The following is a 14,994-nucleotide window of genomic DNA, read 5'->3' as shown; positions in this document are numbered from 1 at the left end:
AAATACTGGCAGGAAACTGTTCTATGGAACTCGATTTCAAAGTCGAATCGAAATTGGACTGCATGCTCAGTCAACATCGAACCAAACTGAGCTGTAAAATTTGTTGGCAAAGCACTCACGACTTGATGTAACAAATCAATCAAGCCCACCGCTAGTAGATATTGTGTCCACAAGATATATTCCGATCCACTAATTTTGCTATATATATAATTATTGTTACCCAATTAAGTATCTTCCAATCCACTCAAGACCAGAATATGAATTATCCGAACTACAATTAAATATTAAAAAGAATTCCTCTTCATCAAGGCCGTCAATTGATCAGACTTCTGTCTCCCCATAATAAGCCTAGGATGGTTAGACATCGAATCGAACGGTTGAAGTTTGTTATAACAATACGGTTGCAATTGGAACCGGCGCAGAGGATTACGGGTTACTTCGTCTATGTCCGGACCTTCAATCTTCTTTGAAGCGGAGAGGGCAACTGAAAGCGAGTTGTTTCTCCAGGCTACCAGTTTTCACATCCAATAACTCAGCTCATTTTCAATTCACCTGAAATTTCCATATTCATTTCGATTTTCTCAATTCCGGCTTTGGTTTCAACGGATTGCTGACCGTATTTCTCCGATCTCGATTTTGATCTCACGATCTCTCGAATCTCTTTCTTATTTCTCCATGGAGGAGGAGAAGCAGCAGAAGACGGCGAAGGATCAAAAACTCCAAGAGGATCACGAAGAGAATGAAGCAATTGAGCTTGTTCTCTTTCAAGTTTCTGAATGTTATGTCTATTTGGTGAGTAAATTATGCAAGTTTTTAGTTCTGATGCAGAAATCTGAGCTTTCTGTGGACTTCTTTTGTGATTAGCCAAATGTGAAGTAGTTGTTTGCACCATAGTTGATTATATACTGTTGGGAATTGCTGATATCATGTTTGGCTTTTTTTCTTCATTTTCTTACGTCCTATTCTACATTTTTAAATCATGCAATTGAGATATCTTAGTAATTAACATGTATGTTGCTACTGTTTGATAACTTGTTGGTGCGTGTAATTTGTGGTGCCGCGTTTCTGCATCCACATTTGGCCTCTTGGTGGGATAATGTTCATATGAATAATGCGAGAAAACTAATGTTATGTATCAGCTGTTTTTTCTGTACAAATACAACAAGATAGTTTCGTGTGTACGATAATATTAGGTTCTGTTGGTTATTTTCTGTCTTCAACTTACCCGTTAATTTTTTCTAGTAAACCTTATTGTCTTTTCTAATGATTTCCTGCAGATACCGCCAAGAAAAAGTGCAGCTTCCTACAGGTTTTTCCCTTGATTTACAATGGATAATAGTGTGAATTGCAATATGATCTCGATGTCGTACAGAAGCCTTGTTGTTGACTAATTTTATGTCCCCTAGATCAATTTGGTGATTTCATTATTTAGTTTTCCAACATAAATGTGTCTGCTGGTGACTTATAATTCCAATTTAAGTTAATATTGAGTATAATTGCTAAAAGAATTTGGAAGTACACACCAACGAGATGCCTGAAATTTAGCTAGATCTAAAAATATCTCCCAAGACGTGCACTTATCTTTGAAGAGCTCTATGCCCACTCAGTAGCTGTTCAAACATTGAATAATGGGAAAATGCTACATGTCATGTTTAATGTCTTAAAAATCCACTACATATGCTCCTATCCAAAAAAAATCCACTATGTATGTTTGCCATCTATGACTTAGTTATGAAAATCCACTATATAGTCGCCCATAATAACTTAGTTTTCCACTTGTGCTCTGGTTACCTTAAGGGCTGATGAATGGGATGTGAATAAATGGGCCTGGGAGGGAAAACTGAAAGTCCTTAGCAAGGGAGAAGAATGCATTATCAGACTTGAAGATAAGGCTACAGGTGAGATCATCTCTTATAGTTAGTTGCTACAAAACAAGCATTGTGGATTGGTAGTATTAAAAGGTAGGTGAATTATATTATTGCAGATGAGGTATATTTGGTGTTTCTAAAGACTAATAAGCTGTTTATTATTATAATAGGTGAATTATATGCCCGGGCATTCTTGAGAGAAGGGGAACAGCATCCAGTTGAAACTGTAATTGATAGCAGCAGGTTGGTTTCATTTTTAATTGAAGTCTAATCGATATACCAACTTTATCTTGTTTTAATGCTATATTTGAAGGTGCCTGATATAATGCTCAACTATTGCAGATATTTTGTTCTTCGCATAGAAGAGAATATTGGTGAGATGACCGTTTCTCTTGCCCACATTTTCCCATATTCTTTTAATTATCTCGTTATAGTACAGTATCTGGATCACTTTTCTGTGTAATTTTCAGTTTTTGGCCCCCTCCCCCATCTCACTTGATCTTATGTTTTGTTTAATGAAGCTATATGTGGTGAAGTGTCATGAAATAACATAAAAGAATATCACTAAATGTTTCAATGAAGTAATTCTTTCCCGTAAAGTTTTCTGTCTACATTCTTGCTTGAGTGGCGCTGAAATGGGTGCAATGGGGTATTTATTTGTGAAACATGCGACCAGCTAACACTTAATTTCTTGACGATAGAACAGTAGAGGTACAGGGGGGGAAATGGAGACTGTAGAACAGAATCAATTTGGATTGAATAATTAATTAATGTGAAAGAAATATATGTATATATATGCAGGTGGTCGCCTTCGGCACGCATTTATCGGCATAGGGTTTCGAGAAAGAACTGAGGCTTATGACTTCCAAGCAGCTTTGCATGATCATATGAAGTACCCTACCTTCTACTCTGCAATTATTCCATTTTCAAATAGAATTTTCTTGTGAAGTTGAATTATAATAGCATCCTTTTGTGATGATATGGTCTACCATTAGTAAATCTAATGCACTTTTTACAAACTTTTTTGACGAAAGATATCTCAATAAAAAGAAGAGTGCAGAAGAGATGGAACAACAGTTCCAGAAAACATCCTCAGTTGATTACAGTCTGAAAGATGGCGAGACAATAGTACTTCAATTCAAAAGCAAAGTAGGCTGATTTTCTTTGCGTTGATATCTGCTTCCACACATTGGTTGTTTCATTGTGATTAATCTCATCTTTACACGTTCTTTTTTGTTACCAACAGAAAAGCACTAGCAACATCAAGAAGCCTTCTGAGCTAGATGTGAAAGTTTCCCCACCAGAAGAAGAGGGCAACACAAAAAAAGAGTCCATTTTTTGCATCAAACCACCTCCACCACCTCCAGCTCTTCTTTCACCTGTTGCAGCCCAGAAGTCTCCTACGAATGTACCACCAAATATCAATCTGGACGATCCTTCCAAGCACAAGATTGCAGAACCAGCAAGAGAAGACTCCAATGATGCTGAAGGTCAAAGCACACTTGATTTACCTGATGACGACTTTGGAAATTTCCAGGCAGCTGAGTGATGGCATGGAATGTGTACATTCTCGAATACCCAAATCGATCTTCGGTTTTCAGTAGATCGCATGCTACAAATTGCTTAGATTTCACAAGAGATCGTATGTGTTGTTATTAACCTTGTTGTGACATTAGCATGAAGAGTTATGATTATACCATGCCTCAGCGGTTCAGTTATAACTGTGATGAAGCCAAGCAAAGAGACCAAAGGAAATATGGAACATCATGGAAATTTTCTCTCAAATTTTCTGGTTCATGTTTTATTTCCATATAACATTTTTTAGTTGAACGGACGTGAAAATTTAAACCTCTCATCTTTTAGTCGAAGTTATATTATCTTTAACCAATTAACGATAATCATGTCAACATATGATCTAGAGATACAAGCAAAAGACATAAGTGGGCCACTTTGGACAGTATAGTGTTCTTTGTAGTCAATTTTTCATTAATTATTGCTGGTGTGACAATTTGTTTGATTTAAAATAATATTTTTTATTTGCAAAGCGTCTATTTTTTTACATTAAATTTTGTTAATAATTAACTGAAAATCTATGATCAAATTAAAATACTATCGAGACGTACTACACTCCGTATTAAAAGAAAATGAGTTAATATAAAAGTTTAATCCTACATTAATTCTCTATAATTGAGGTTAAGCATAAGTTGGTAAGCCAAAATTGTAGAGGATAATAGGATTTTCCATTTTCTCTTGTATTAACACGTGGCAGGAATTTCTCTCTCTTCTCTCTCTCCTCTTCAATTTTCCGTCTCTGTATTCATTCCTCCATTGGGCCTCCGAAATCCAAGTTGTGATGATCCCAAATTTTAGTCCCTTTCTTAAGCTTTTGGCTTCTGGGTATCGTGATTGACCCTTTTCTGCTATTACAAAGTGGTGAAGTTTCGAGGTTCGGCAACCAAACCTTAACCCCTTGCTCTCTTCATCATCTTGCTTTTTATCTTCTTCTTAGGAACTCTTTTTCCCTGATCATCTCAATTTTGTGTTTTGTTCATGTTCATCTTTATCTACTTATCTAGATGATGTGTTACTGTACTGTGTAAGAAAATATGTTCGTTTTGGAGATGTTTTTTTTGATGATCACTGTAAATACGGCTGGAATTTTCATGAACTTCTCTCCAAGTGCTTTGTTTCTGTCTTTTTGTTAGTGGGTAGGCTGTTTTAGTGGCTGATGAATTTCGAATGTCAATTTTTGTGGCTTTACATTTGTTAATTAATGAGGATCACAGTGTGTTTTCTGCACAGATTCTGTAGCTTGTTATAATTATTTTGAAGATTTTGGTGTTTTGACTTTGAAACTATGAACATTCTGGGCTTGGTTCTTCCGCCTTCCAATCCATTCCCCGTACTCTGAATTGTTGAGAAATATCGCTGTTGGGACATGCCCTCTTGTACATAGCCCCTACCATGTACTGATTGTGCCAATGATATGTCAAACAATCTAGCTTGGAAAAGAGAGTTATTTGTAACGGCTCAAAGCCCACGGCTAGATATTGTCCTCTTTGAGCTTTTTCTTTAAGGGCTTCCCCTCGAGGTTTTTAAAACGTGTTTGTTAGGGAGAGGTTTCTACACTCTTCCAACCGATGTGGGATCTCACAATCCACCCCCTTTGAGGCCTAGCGTCCCTGCTACCACACTGCTTAGTGTCTGGCTCTGATACCATTTGTAACAACCTAAACCCACCACTAGCAGATATTGTCTTCTTTAGACTTTCCCTTCAAGGGCTTCCCCTCGAGGTTTTATGAGGCTTCTGTTAGGGAGAGGTTTCCACACCCTTATATAAGGAATGCTTTGTTCCCCTCTCCAACCAATGTGGGATCTCACAATCCACCCCCTTGGAGGCCTAGCGTCATTGCTGACACACCACTTGGTGTCTGGCTCTAATACTATTTGTAACAGCCCAAACCCACCGCTAGTAGATATTGTCCTCTTTGGGCTTTCCCTTCAAGGGCTTCCTCTCAAGATTTTAAAACACGCCTGTTAGGAAGAGGTTTCCACACCCTTATAAAGAATGTTTCGTTCTCCTCTCCAACCGATGTGGGATCTCACAATTCACTCCCCTTCGGGGCCAGCGTACTTGCTGACACACCACCTCGTATCCACCCCCTTCAGGGCTCAGCCTCCTCACTGGCACATTGCCATGTGCCCGGCTCCGATACCATTTGTAACAGTCCAAGTCCACTGCTAGCAGATATTTGTCCTTTTTGGGCTTCCTCTCAAGTTTTTTTAAAACGTGTCTATTAGGGAGAGATTTCCACACCCTTATAAAGAATGCTTGATTTTTCTCCCGAGCCGACGTGGGATCTCACAGTATATGACAATAGTGGGTTCATTAAAGGGTTTCTCTCATCAAATAGGTAATCTTTTATGCCAATATGAGAGTATCTCTTGTATGATATGGAAAGATCATCCCTAAATGCTCATTAAAAGATAGTTGCCTAAGCAGGCTTCGGCTTGCATTTGATTTGGTATGATAATGAGGCAATTACAATTTGTTCTAGTAGAACATTTGATCTATATCATACTACTACTTTTGCTAGATGCTATGCCTTCGAGTCTCAGATGATCCGGTCTCTCTATTCTCCAAACGGAACTAAGACGATCGCGTCTATCTTAAACCTTTAATCGTGCACTTTTAGCATTGCTTACTACTCTTGATCTTCAGAACCAAATGTGGGAGCATTGCAGCAACAATGACTCCATTTTTGCTTGTTGCTCCTGATTCTTGTTTCATTAATCAAAATTTTTTTTATCGAATATAATCTTTGTTTACTCGCACGATCTTATATTCGACAAGTATGTTGCACCTTGCAGACGAGAGTAGCATCATCTAAATCGAAATGGATGTAAAAGGCATTGCTTGGGTCGGGCGTTTGTATGAAAAGTTCGAAACTATGTGCCTCGAGGTCGAAGACATTATATGTCAGGTGGGCATTTTGATTCAGCTGTCTACTCCTTCGCCTCTGGTTCCCGTACCTAACTGACTCGTTCCTTGTCCGAGTCGTCTAAATGTTTAATTTCGATTTGTTTCGTGTCTTAGATGTCACTCTTCCATTAACTTGGTCTACCCTTTTCTCCTTATCTTGAGACAGGACACTGCTAAATATGTCGAGAATCAGGTGGAAGTTGTTGGGGCAAGTGTCAAAAGGTTCTATTCTGATGTTATGCAAGATTTGCTTCCCCAATCTGAATTGAGTGATGAGAAGGTGGCAGTTTGTAATTCAGCTCTTGACAACTACGAAAACGTCGTTATATGTAAGAAACCAATGGTCGGTATGAAGATAGAGCGTTCAAAATCAACTGAGAACTCGAGAGGAACTGCTGATACCATACGAGATATTGTACATCAGCTGCCACGTGGACCGAACCGTGCCAATAATCCCGATTTGGTATCTTCTCCATATTCTGCTACTAGAGCCCAAATGGATGTGTGTTCCAGAGAAAAGGATGATGACAAAATACATCTTAAGCTAGACCTCGATGGTCGAGACTCTACGACAAAAGGATGCAAGTCCGAGAAGAAATATGCAAATGATGCATCATCATGCTGTGCAATCTCTAATCGAAAATCTGAAGCTTCGAGCGAGCTGGCTGGTAATATGGAAACAACCATGTCGGTTAAAGGCACGAGGTTTAATTCAGCGATGCAAAGTTCGAATGAGACCGAGACGAAATCTGATGACTTATTATATGATGTTTCATCAAATTTCATTGTGGATGCTGAGGAGACAAGACTTCTATCTTGTGGCGATTCATCAGCAGAGTTAGATGGTATGTTTCAGCCTTTTCATGTCATACTTTCTCTTGCACTTGTTTGGCTGCTGGAGATGTTTCAACCATTTATGGGTCAGTTAGAGTGAGATGATCCTTTTCGAATAGGGATGTGTAGTAGATTAGTGGATGTTGGGTGTTTTCGGGGAAACTTCTTGTAATAGTCTAAGTCCACTGCTAGCAGATATTGTCCGTTTTGGTCCGTTACGTATCACTGTCAGCTTTATGATTTTAAAACGCGTCTACTAAGGAGAGGTTTCCACACCCTTGTAAGGAATGTTTCGTTCCCCTCTCCAACCAATGTGGGATTTCACAGTCTACCCCCTTTGGGGGGCCAGCGTCCTTGCTGGCACACTGCTAGGTGTTTGGCTCTGATACCATTTGTAATAGCCCAAGCCCACAGTTGGTAGATATTGTTCACTTTGGCCCATCACGTATTGCCATCAGCCTCACAGTTTTAAAACGCGTCTATAGGGAGAGGTTTCCACACCCTTATAAGAAATGCTTTGTTCCCCTCTCCAACCGATGTAGGATCTCACAATCCACTCTCTTTGGGGGCCAGCGTTCTCATTGGCACACCACTCGGTGTTTGGCTCTAATATCATTTGTAACAGCCCAAGCCTATCGCTAGCATATATTATCTACTTTGCTCCGTTACGTATCGTCGTCAGCCTCACAGTTCTGAAATGCGTCTACTAGAGAGAGGTTTCCACACCCTTATAAGAAATGTTTCATCTCTCTCTCCAACCGATGTAGGATCTCACAATCCACTCCCTCTGGGGCCCAGCGTTCTCACTGGCACACCACTCAGTGTCTGGCTCTAATATCATTTGTAACAGCCCAAGCCTATTGCTAGCATATATTGTCTACGTTGTTCCATTACGTATCACCGTCAGCCTCACAATTCTGAAACGCGTCTACTAGGGAGAGGTTTCCACACCTTTATAAGAAATGTTTCATTCTCCTCTCCAACCAACGTGGGATCTCACAATCCACTCCCTTTAGCAGCCCAGCGTCCTCACTGGCACACTACTCGGTGTCTGGCTCTTAATCTCACAATCCACTCCTTTAGCAGCCCAGCGTCCTCACGGCACACTACTCGGTGTCTGGCTCTTATACCATTTGTAACAGTCCAAGCCTACAACTAACAGGTATTGTCTATTTTGGCCCTATCACAATCAGTCTCACAGTTTTAAAACACATCTACTAGGGAGATGTTTCCACACCCTTATAAGAAATGTTTCGTTTCTTTCTCCAACTGATGTGGAATCTCACACTCTTGAAGCGGGTTGTAGTCAACTGATGCTGATAAACTCATAGACTTAGGCCAACCAGACCACCCCCATGATCACCTCTCTTGAGCTTTTCTTGCCTCTGTTTTTAGCTTGCTGGTGCACTTTAGCCCCTCAAAACAAGAGCCATGCAACTGTCCGGTGAATAATTTCATTGTAGTGAGCTGATAAACATGGTTTGAATTGTATTTTACACAGCAAGATCACATTCTTGGAGTCTTGATGAACTTGAGCTTGAACATGTAACACACAACATTCAACCAGCTGATGAAACAAATCTGGACGAAGAAGCATGCGTCTTAGTGAACGGAGACGACGTTCATTTCGATTCCAACGAACAACTCAAACACAAACATTACAAGGTACTCTATTCGCACTCTCCTCGTAACATAATCCAACTCCGACTTGCAGGATTGTCCAGTTAGTTCAATCTCATTCATCTTTCACTGAGTCGTCTACTTTTCCCCAAGAAGAAGATAACCGGAGCATTTTCTTTCACAAAGAAGTCAAGGAGGAAGCAAGAATACAAAGAGCTTGCAGTGAAGCATGGCTATGGCTTCACTACCATCCCAAACCAGCAACACGAACAGAAACTACCGGCCGGAGACGTCTCGGAACACGATTGGCAGCTTCTCTAAGCTCGGAATCGACATTCTTGAATGAACAGTATGTAAATTGCTAAGGTGAGAAATCCATAAGAACAAATATCAGAAGCATTATCTGTTGTCTTATATAAAAGTGGTATCCTGTGAGTGTATCATAGTTAATTACATCCTAAAACAATGTTACTTTAATTCATTTGCTTATAATGAATGTTTGTGCATAGTTTTCCAAGATTTGAGTTTGCTTTTGCTTCTCGGTTCTTAACCAAACCTCTCCCTAATAGACACGTATTAAAACCGTGAGGCTGACGACGATACGTAATGGGCTAAAGCAGACAATATGTACTACTGGTGGGGTTTGGGCTGTCACAAATGGTATCAGAGTCAAACAGTGTGCCAGCAAGGACGTTAGGCTCTGAAGGGGGTGGATCATGAGATCCCGCATTGGTTGGAGAGGGAAGGGTGTGGAAGGACAATATCTACTAGTAGTAGACTTGGACGGTTACAAAAATGCTCAACCGATTAAAATGTATAATATTAAAAAAAAGGTATAATTTATTATTATTTGGCGATATTATATTAATAATTAGAGATTTAATGGTTAATGACGTGTTTAACGTAAATGATGAGGAATAAAACATTTCTTAGAAGGCAACTTTCACTACAATCAATGCCACTGGGCCGGACTTTTGGTAGGCAACTATGGCCCACTTGGCCCAATTAAATGTTTTTTTTTCTTTTCTTTTAATTTGTTAATTATTAAACTTGACTTTAAAGATTCAATATTCTTCCCCCTTTGTTTCTTTTTTTCCACCAGACGCCGAAAAGGGAACTTTCCGGATAAGACTTTCAAATGGCTCTGTTTCTTATGGTGGGACCCACCCATTTGCACATACACAATTTTCCCACTATCTCATTATGGCCCCCATTTGTCTCTGAGTGCAGAATCTAAGCTTGTTCAACTATACGAGTTGCATGCGCATGCATATTCAATTGGCTTGTCTCTACACTATATCAAGTCATTCGGCTCAATCTTGCCTCTACTTTAAACCAAGGTCTCTCAATTCAACGTCACCTCTCATCGTGTCATCTTGGTTCTCAATCAACATGGCTCATATGTCTTGACACCATCTAAATTTAGGAGGTGTCGTCCGTTATTGCAACTCACTCAGTCATGTCATTGAGTATGAGCCCATATGTCGTTCATCTCATCTGGATAAATGAAAAGTAGTATTTATAAGATTAATTTTGTAAATTAACGACCGTTATTATAAAATTTTGAAAATGTTAATGGATTGAATTGCAATTAAAAATGATTGATTGCTTTTTTTTTGGTTAGAAAATAATGGAATTTGGAACCCCACAAACAAACGTGCCCTTAACGAAACTACATAAAACAGAATAGAAACATGATGAATCATGAATTATGGTATTATTTGTTGTCCTTTTACCAACTTGTCTTGTGGTTGTGCTGATCCAACTTCCAAGCGTGGCGGCTGCCGGATGGGTGGGGGCTCCCCACACCAATCACCACACCCCGTCGAGCGACGATCACAGTCTGTTCATACTTTTCATAAATCATCCACAACCTGTCGTTAATTTTAAATAAAAATCGTTAATATTTTTTAAATTAGTCAAAAATATCACTGATCTACATTTACGAGTTCATTCAAAAATAATAAAATACTTATTTATTATTTCAATAAATTTTAAATATTAGAAATCTTCGTTATATTATAGCAAAACTAATATATTATATTTAAGGCTATAATAGAATAGGACGTACAAATTTTTTTTTTTTTTTAAATAATAATAAATAAAGTAATTATAATAATTTACTCTTTCTTGATATATACATGAAATCTTTAGCAAAAATAATTAAAATATATTTATATATTTATGATATGTTTTGATTGGGAGAGACAAAAATTTATTTAAATATAGAAAAAAACAGTTTTTTAACTCCGAATATTGAGGCTTCTATTAAATGGCATGTGGCAATTATTTCATCTATTATGATTTTATCTTTATTTATTAAATTTATTAATTAATTTCGAAATTAGAGCAAAAACCAACGGCTGAGATTAAATATGGACAAAGAGGTGACAACTTCCATGAAGATTCATTCTGTATTATTGCTTCAATCATTTCCTATATCCAATTTTTTATTCGCTACATATTTTTTAAATATTCAGATATACGACAAATCATTCGACAATACTGCTAGAAGCTGATTTTGGACTATTACTGCTTTCACGGTAAACAACGTCTCTTTTCTTTTCCTTCTAGTCTTCATAGTTCATCTATATTCTAGAAGCTAAACTCAAAAAGGGTATCTCGATAAACATCGGTATATCGTCTATCGCTCGGTTTTTCCTATCAGTGCTTGTTTGTACACTCGTATACTACTAGCTTTTCCCGTTAGTTTTTAATTTCAAATATAAAAGCATGACATCCCGCACGTTTAGACTTCAAAATGATGACGATGCATATATAGTGTAAATTATTTAATGAGTCGTAATACATGACGTAGGTCGTGATAATGATGAAGAAGTTGAATATGTGTTTGTTACATGCATGTGAGGGTTCATTATGGATAAATATCATCCATGAATTAACAAAAATAAAGACATATAAAGTAGTGGACATGTGAAAGGATTAAAAATGTATGTCATTTTCATTTTACCATATGCTCCCACCACCTTTGGGACTGTCATCAACACCCCAATCTTAAACCAAAACGACATAGAATCCTTATCAAACCAGGGCCACAACTATATATATATATATATATATTTATTTATTTTTAAATTTTGGGTTATTTTTTAAAAGTATATAATAAAATAAATAAACGAGCGGGTAAATATAGTGTTTATAAACTTAATTTTTGACGAGTTAAAAAAAATAATATTAAAAAAAGGGTAGCCCATGAGGGAATATTCTTATTTTTTTTATAATAAAATGCTATAATTTATTAAATTTAAAAAAAAATTTGGCATATAATAAGACAATGGATTATTAATTATTATTTGTTATACCAAAGGACTTTTGTTTGGGCAAGCAATTGACTTGAGAAGTCATTCATTACACTGACAACTCATTCTTGGACTTCCACCTATTTCCATATTATTCATTTCATTTTCTTTCCCAATTTAAATTGAATGAGACATACACTACTTTCTATTTAATAAAATATTTTATTATTTTAAATTTTACGATAAATTTGAAGAGAATCCTGTTTAAATAATAATTTAAGAAATCGATTATATACCGATAAACTATAAATACGACCCACCTGTAACTTTTTGCATAATATTTAATCACATCATGTTTAATTTTTCTTATATATATAGCTTTGCTTGTAAGTTATTACATTTGGACTTTAATTTTGGTGGGATGAAATAATTGCAGTTGTTGTTGTCGTTATATAGTTATCATTAATCGAAAAGAAAATATTCTATATAATCAATTGAGAGTTTGGTTTTTAGAGAGGCTCTATGTTCGGGATTCAAAATCTGGGTTTGGCACTGCGACATGATCACGTTATCTACCCCTCATTTTTTACAAGCGAACACTATCCCTATAAAACCAACACGAGTCCTTGTTCATATGTATCCTAGAAAAAATTTCAATAGGACACCCAAAATAAAATTACTCCGAGCAGCACACTTCACTATGGTGATTTTATGGTTGGGTCATTGAAAATGAATGTGTACCTTGTTAATATATGTAGTGATTTTCAATTCTTTTAAATATTTAAAATCACGCTTATTTATGCGTGGTCTGTTCATTGATATATATCTCTCCTATACCCGATTGTATATATATATATATATTATATAATTTTTATTTTATTTTGTAGGTTGATATAAATGCGATGTTAGCAGCTCAGATTTGATTGGCTGAGATGGGCCCACGACATTAAAGAAGTAACAGGATGTTTCTTTTAACGTGTAGAAGATGGACCAAACCTATTTAAAAAAAATTATCATCAATAATAGAAAATAGTATATATTATAAATTTACAGTATAGTTTTATTTTCTCTCTCAGCTTAAAAAGAAAAATGAATTCTTATTAAATGAGAAATTTTCAATATGAAAAAACTATATAGTAATTAGTAAATGAAAAGAAAAGGACTTTATGTAGGAATATTATAAAGTTAACAGAGCATAAAGGTAAATGAAAAAGAATCCTTTTTATAAAAGTTATTTTTATTTATAATAATTCTAAATTCTATTTTGATCATAGTCTGATGATGCTGTTCCTTTTTTGTTTGTTTTCCTTTTCTTTTAAAAAAAATATTTTAGTGGTCTTCTGTACGAAGATAAAATATCTTAAAATTGTAACGCCTTAGATCCAAGGCTAGCAATGTGGGACATCACAATCCACTCCGTTTGGGGCTTAGTGTCCTCGCTGACACTCTTACCTTCCTCCGATCGTTGTGGAACCACCCCCAAATCCATCCCCTTTGAGGCCCAACGTCTTTACTGGCACACCGCCTCGTGTCTACCCCTCTTTAGGGAAGACTGAGAAGGCTGACACATCATCCAGTATCTGGCTCTGATACCATTTGTAACGCTCCAAGCTGGCACATTGTCCGGTGTCTGGCTCTGATATCATTTGTAATGCCCCAGATCCACCGCTAGCAAATATTGTCCTATTTGGGCTTTCTCTTTCGAGCTTCCCCTCAAAGCTTTAAAATGCGTCTACTAGGGGAGTTTCCACACCCTTATAAATGGTGATTTGTTCTCCTCCCCAACCAATATAGGACATCACAAAAATGATATACGATCGATCTTAGCTCTTCATTTTCAGTGGTTTAATCATAAAAACTCTAAAGACGTGTGAATCAAGTGAACAAGGATAAAATACTCTAAACGGGTCTACATTTATTTGCGAGGATAGTCTTTTTTCATACGTTTAAGTCAAGTAGGTAACGTGGTCATGTTACAGTTGTTACAGTCGAACGATAAGTTCATCGAGCATTAGGTGTCGAATCTAAATTTTAAATTCTGGGTATGAATCATTAGCGAGTGTATTCGGATCGACCGTGGAAACACTTATCAAAAAGTCAAAGGTTCGATTTGAGCTCAAAGTTTATTAGACTTGAAAAAAAAAAAAAGGAAAAAAAAAAGTGGATCCCATGGGAAAGCAAGCATGGTTTAAATTTGGTGTTCTTCTCTGTCTCTCTCCTTTTGATATTATATAAAGCAGATGGTTAAGACAAGATTTCACACAGTCCCTCACTTCTTTAAGCTCCAAAAAGGGCAAAGAAGGAAAATTGCAGGGTGCAGCAGGGGATCGCAGCCCAAGAACAGAGCAATGGGTTTCTTATTCCCAGCTGCGATTCTAGCCCTCTCCATTTTCCTCCACCAAACAAATGCACAAATTTCCAACACTACCCTCGACGCCGTCGCCGGAAACCTAGCCGGAAGCTGCAACCTGTACCAAGGGAAATGGGTTTTCGACTCTTCTTACCCTCTGTACGACGCCTCCACTTGCCCCTTTGTAGATCCACAGTTCAATTGCCAGAAGTACGGCCGTCCCGACAAGTCGTACCTCAAGTATCGGTGGCAGCCAACCGCCTGCGCCCTCCCCAGGTAAGAACATAAAACGACGACATGTAATCCGGTGGGGGATTTTTGAAGCGATTAAGGTTTGGGGGTTGTTGTGTGAATTGCAGGTTTAATGGGGTGAGGTTCTTGGAGAAATGGAGAGGGAAGAAGATCATGTTCGTGGGGGATTCGTTGAGCTTGAACCAGTGGGAATCGCTGGCTTGTATGATCCATGCATGGCTGCCCAATTCCAAGACCACTGTGTTTAGAACAAATGCCCTTTCCTCTATCACTTTTCAGGTAACCCAACAAAACCAAGAGCTCTGTTTTTTTTTTTTTTTTTTTTTT

At 37.5% G+C, this 14,994-nt stretch overlaps 3 protein-coding genes across 5 annotated transcripts in view; all 3 read left to right on the top strand.

Moving 5' to 3' along the window:
* Window positions 1-447: 447 nt before the first annotated feature.
* Window positions 448-3,659, top strand: LOC111449048 (uncharacterized protein At1g03900-like). Its single transcript, XM_023088891.1, has 8 exons — window positions 448-792; window positions 1,278-1,309; window positions 1,798-1,898; window positions 2,039-2,111; window positions 2,211-2,242; window positions 2,670-2,760; window positions 2,903-3,017; window positions 3,115-3,659. Exons 1-8 carry the CDS (start codon window positions 676-678, stop codon window positions 3,415-3,417), a joined length of 864 nt encoding a protein of 287 aa, XP_022944659.1. The 5' UTR covers window positions 448-675; the 3' UTR covers window positions 3,418-3,659.
* Window positions 3,660-4,154: 495 nt separating this feature from the next.
* Window positions 4,155-9,324, top strand: LOC111449046. Of its 3 annotated transcripts, none has more exons than XM_023088889.1 (5): window positions 4,155-4,314; window positions 6,240-6,352; window positions 6,518-7,196; window positions 8,687-8,850; window positions 8,965-9,324. In XM_023088889.1, exons 2-5 carry the CDS (start codon window positions 6,266-6,268, stop codon window positions 9,124-9,126), a joined length of 1,092 nt encoding a protein of 363 aa, XP_022944657.1. In that variant the 5' UTR covers window positions 4,155-4,314; window positions 6,240-6,265; the 3' UTR covers window positions 9,127-9,324. The 3 variants fall into 3 exon arrangements, with proteins under 3 accessions (XP_022944657.1, XP_022944655.1, XP_022944656.1); XM_023088887.1 differs by having other exon boundaries at window positions 8,959-9,324; XM_023088888.1 differs by having other exon boundaries at window positions 4,167-4,314; window positions 8,962-9,324.
* Window positions 9,325-14,316: 4,992 nt separating this feature from the next.
* The window catches only part of LOC111448647 (protein trichome birefringence-like 39), a 3,354-nt gene continuing 2,676 nt past the window's right edge, over window positions 14,317-14,994 (top strand). Inside the window, exons 1-2 of the mRNA XM_023088335.1 lie at window positions 14,317-14,691; window positions 14,775-14,946. Coding sequence (XP_022944103.1) covers window positions 14,414-14,691; window positions 14,775-14,946 — 450 coding nt within the window. The 5' untranslated portion in view covers window positions 14,317-14,413. The remainder of the gene's footprint in view (window positions 14,692-14,774; window positions 14,947-14,994) is intronic.

The sequence above is a fragment of the Cucurbita moschata genome, unplaced genomic scaffold (assembly GCF_002738365.1).
Source record: "Cucurbita moschata cultivar Rifu unplaced genomic scaffold, Cmos_1.0 Cmo_Scf00010, whole genome shotgun sequence".
Classification (NCBI taxonomy): domain Eukaryota; kingdom Viridiplantae; phylum Streptophyta; class Magnoliopsida; order Cucurbitales; family Cucurbitaceae; genus Cucurbita; species Cucurbita moschata.
The sequence above is the reverse complement of the archived record's forward strand: the minus strand, read 5'-3'. Positions and strand labels throughout refer to the sequence as shown.

What these genes read in the sequence shown, in the direction of transcription:
- LOC111449048 (XM_023088891.1), top strand. Translation starts at nt 676, where the DNA reads ATGGAGGAGGAGAAGCAGCAGAAGACGGCGAAGGATCAAAAACTCCAA. An exon ending in ACTGTAATTGATAGCAGCAG is followed by an intron (nt 2,112 to 2,210) that starts GTTGGTTTCATT and finishes CAACTATTGCAG; the next exon opens with ATATTTTGTTCTTCGCATAG. An exon ending in TCGCATAGAAGAGAATATTG is followed by an intron (nt 2,243 to 2,669) that starts GTGAGATGACCG and finishes ATATATATGCAG; the next exon opens with GTGGTCGCCTTCGGCACGCA.
- LOC111449046 (XM_023088887.1), top strand. Translation starts at nt 6,266, where the DNA reads ATGGATGTAAAAGGCATTGCTTGGGTCGGGCGTTTGTATGAAAAGTTC. An exon ending in TCGAAGACATTATATGTCAG is followed by an intron (nt 6,353 to 6,517) that starts GTGGGCATTTTG and finishes ATCTTGAGACAG; the next exon opens with GACACTGCTAAATATGTCGA. An exon ending in TCAAACACAAACATTACAAG is followed by an intron (nt 8,851 to 8,958) that starts GTACTCTATTCG and finishes CTTTTCCCCAAG; the next exon opens with AAGAAGATAACCGGAGCATT.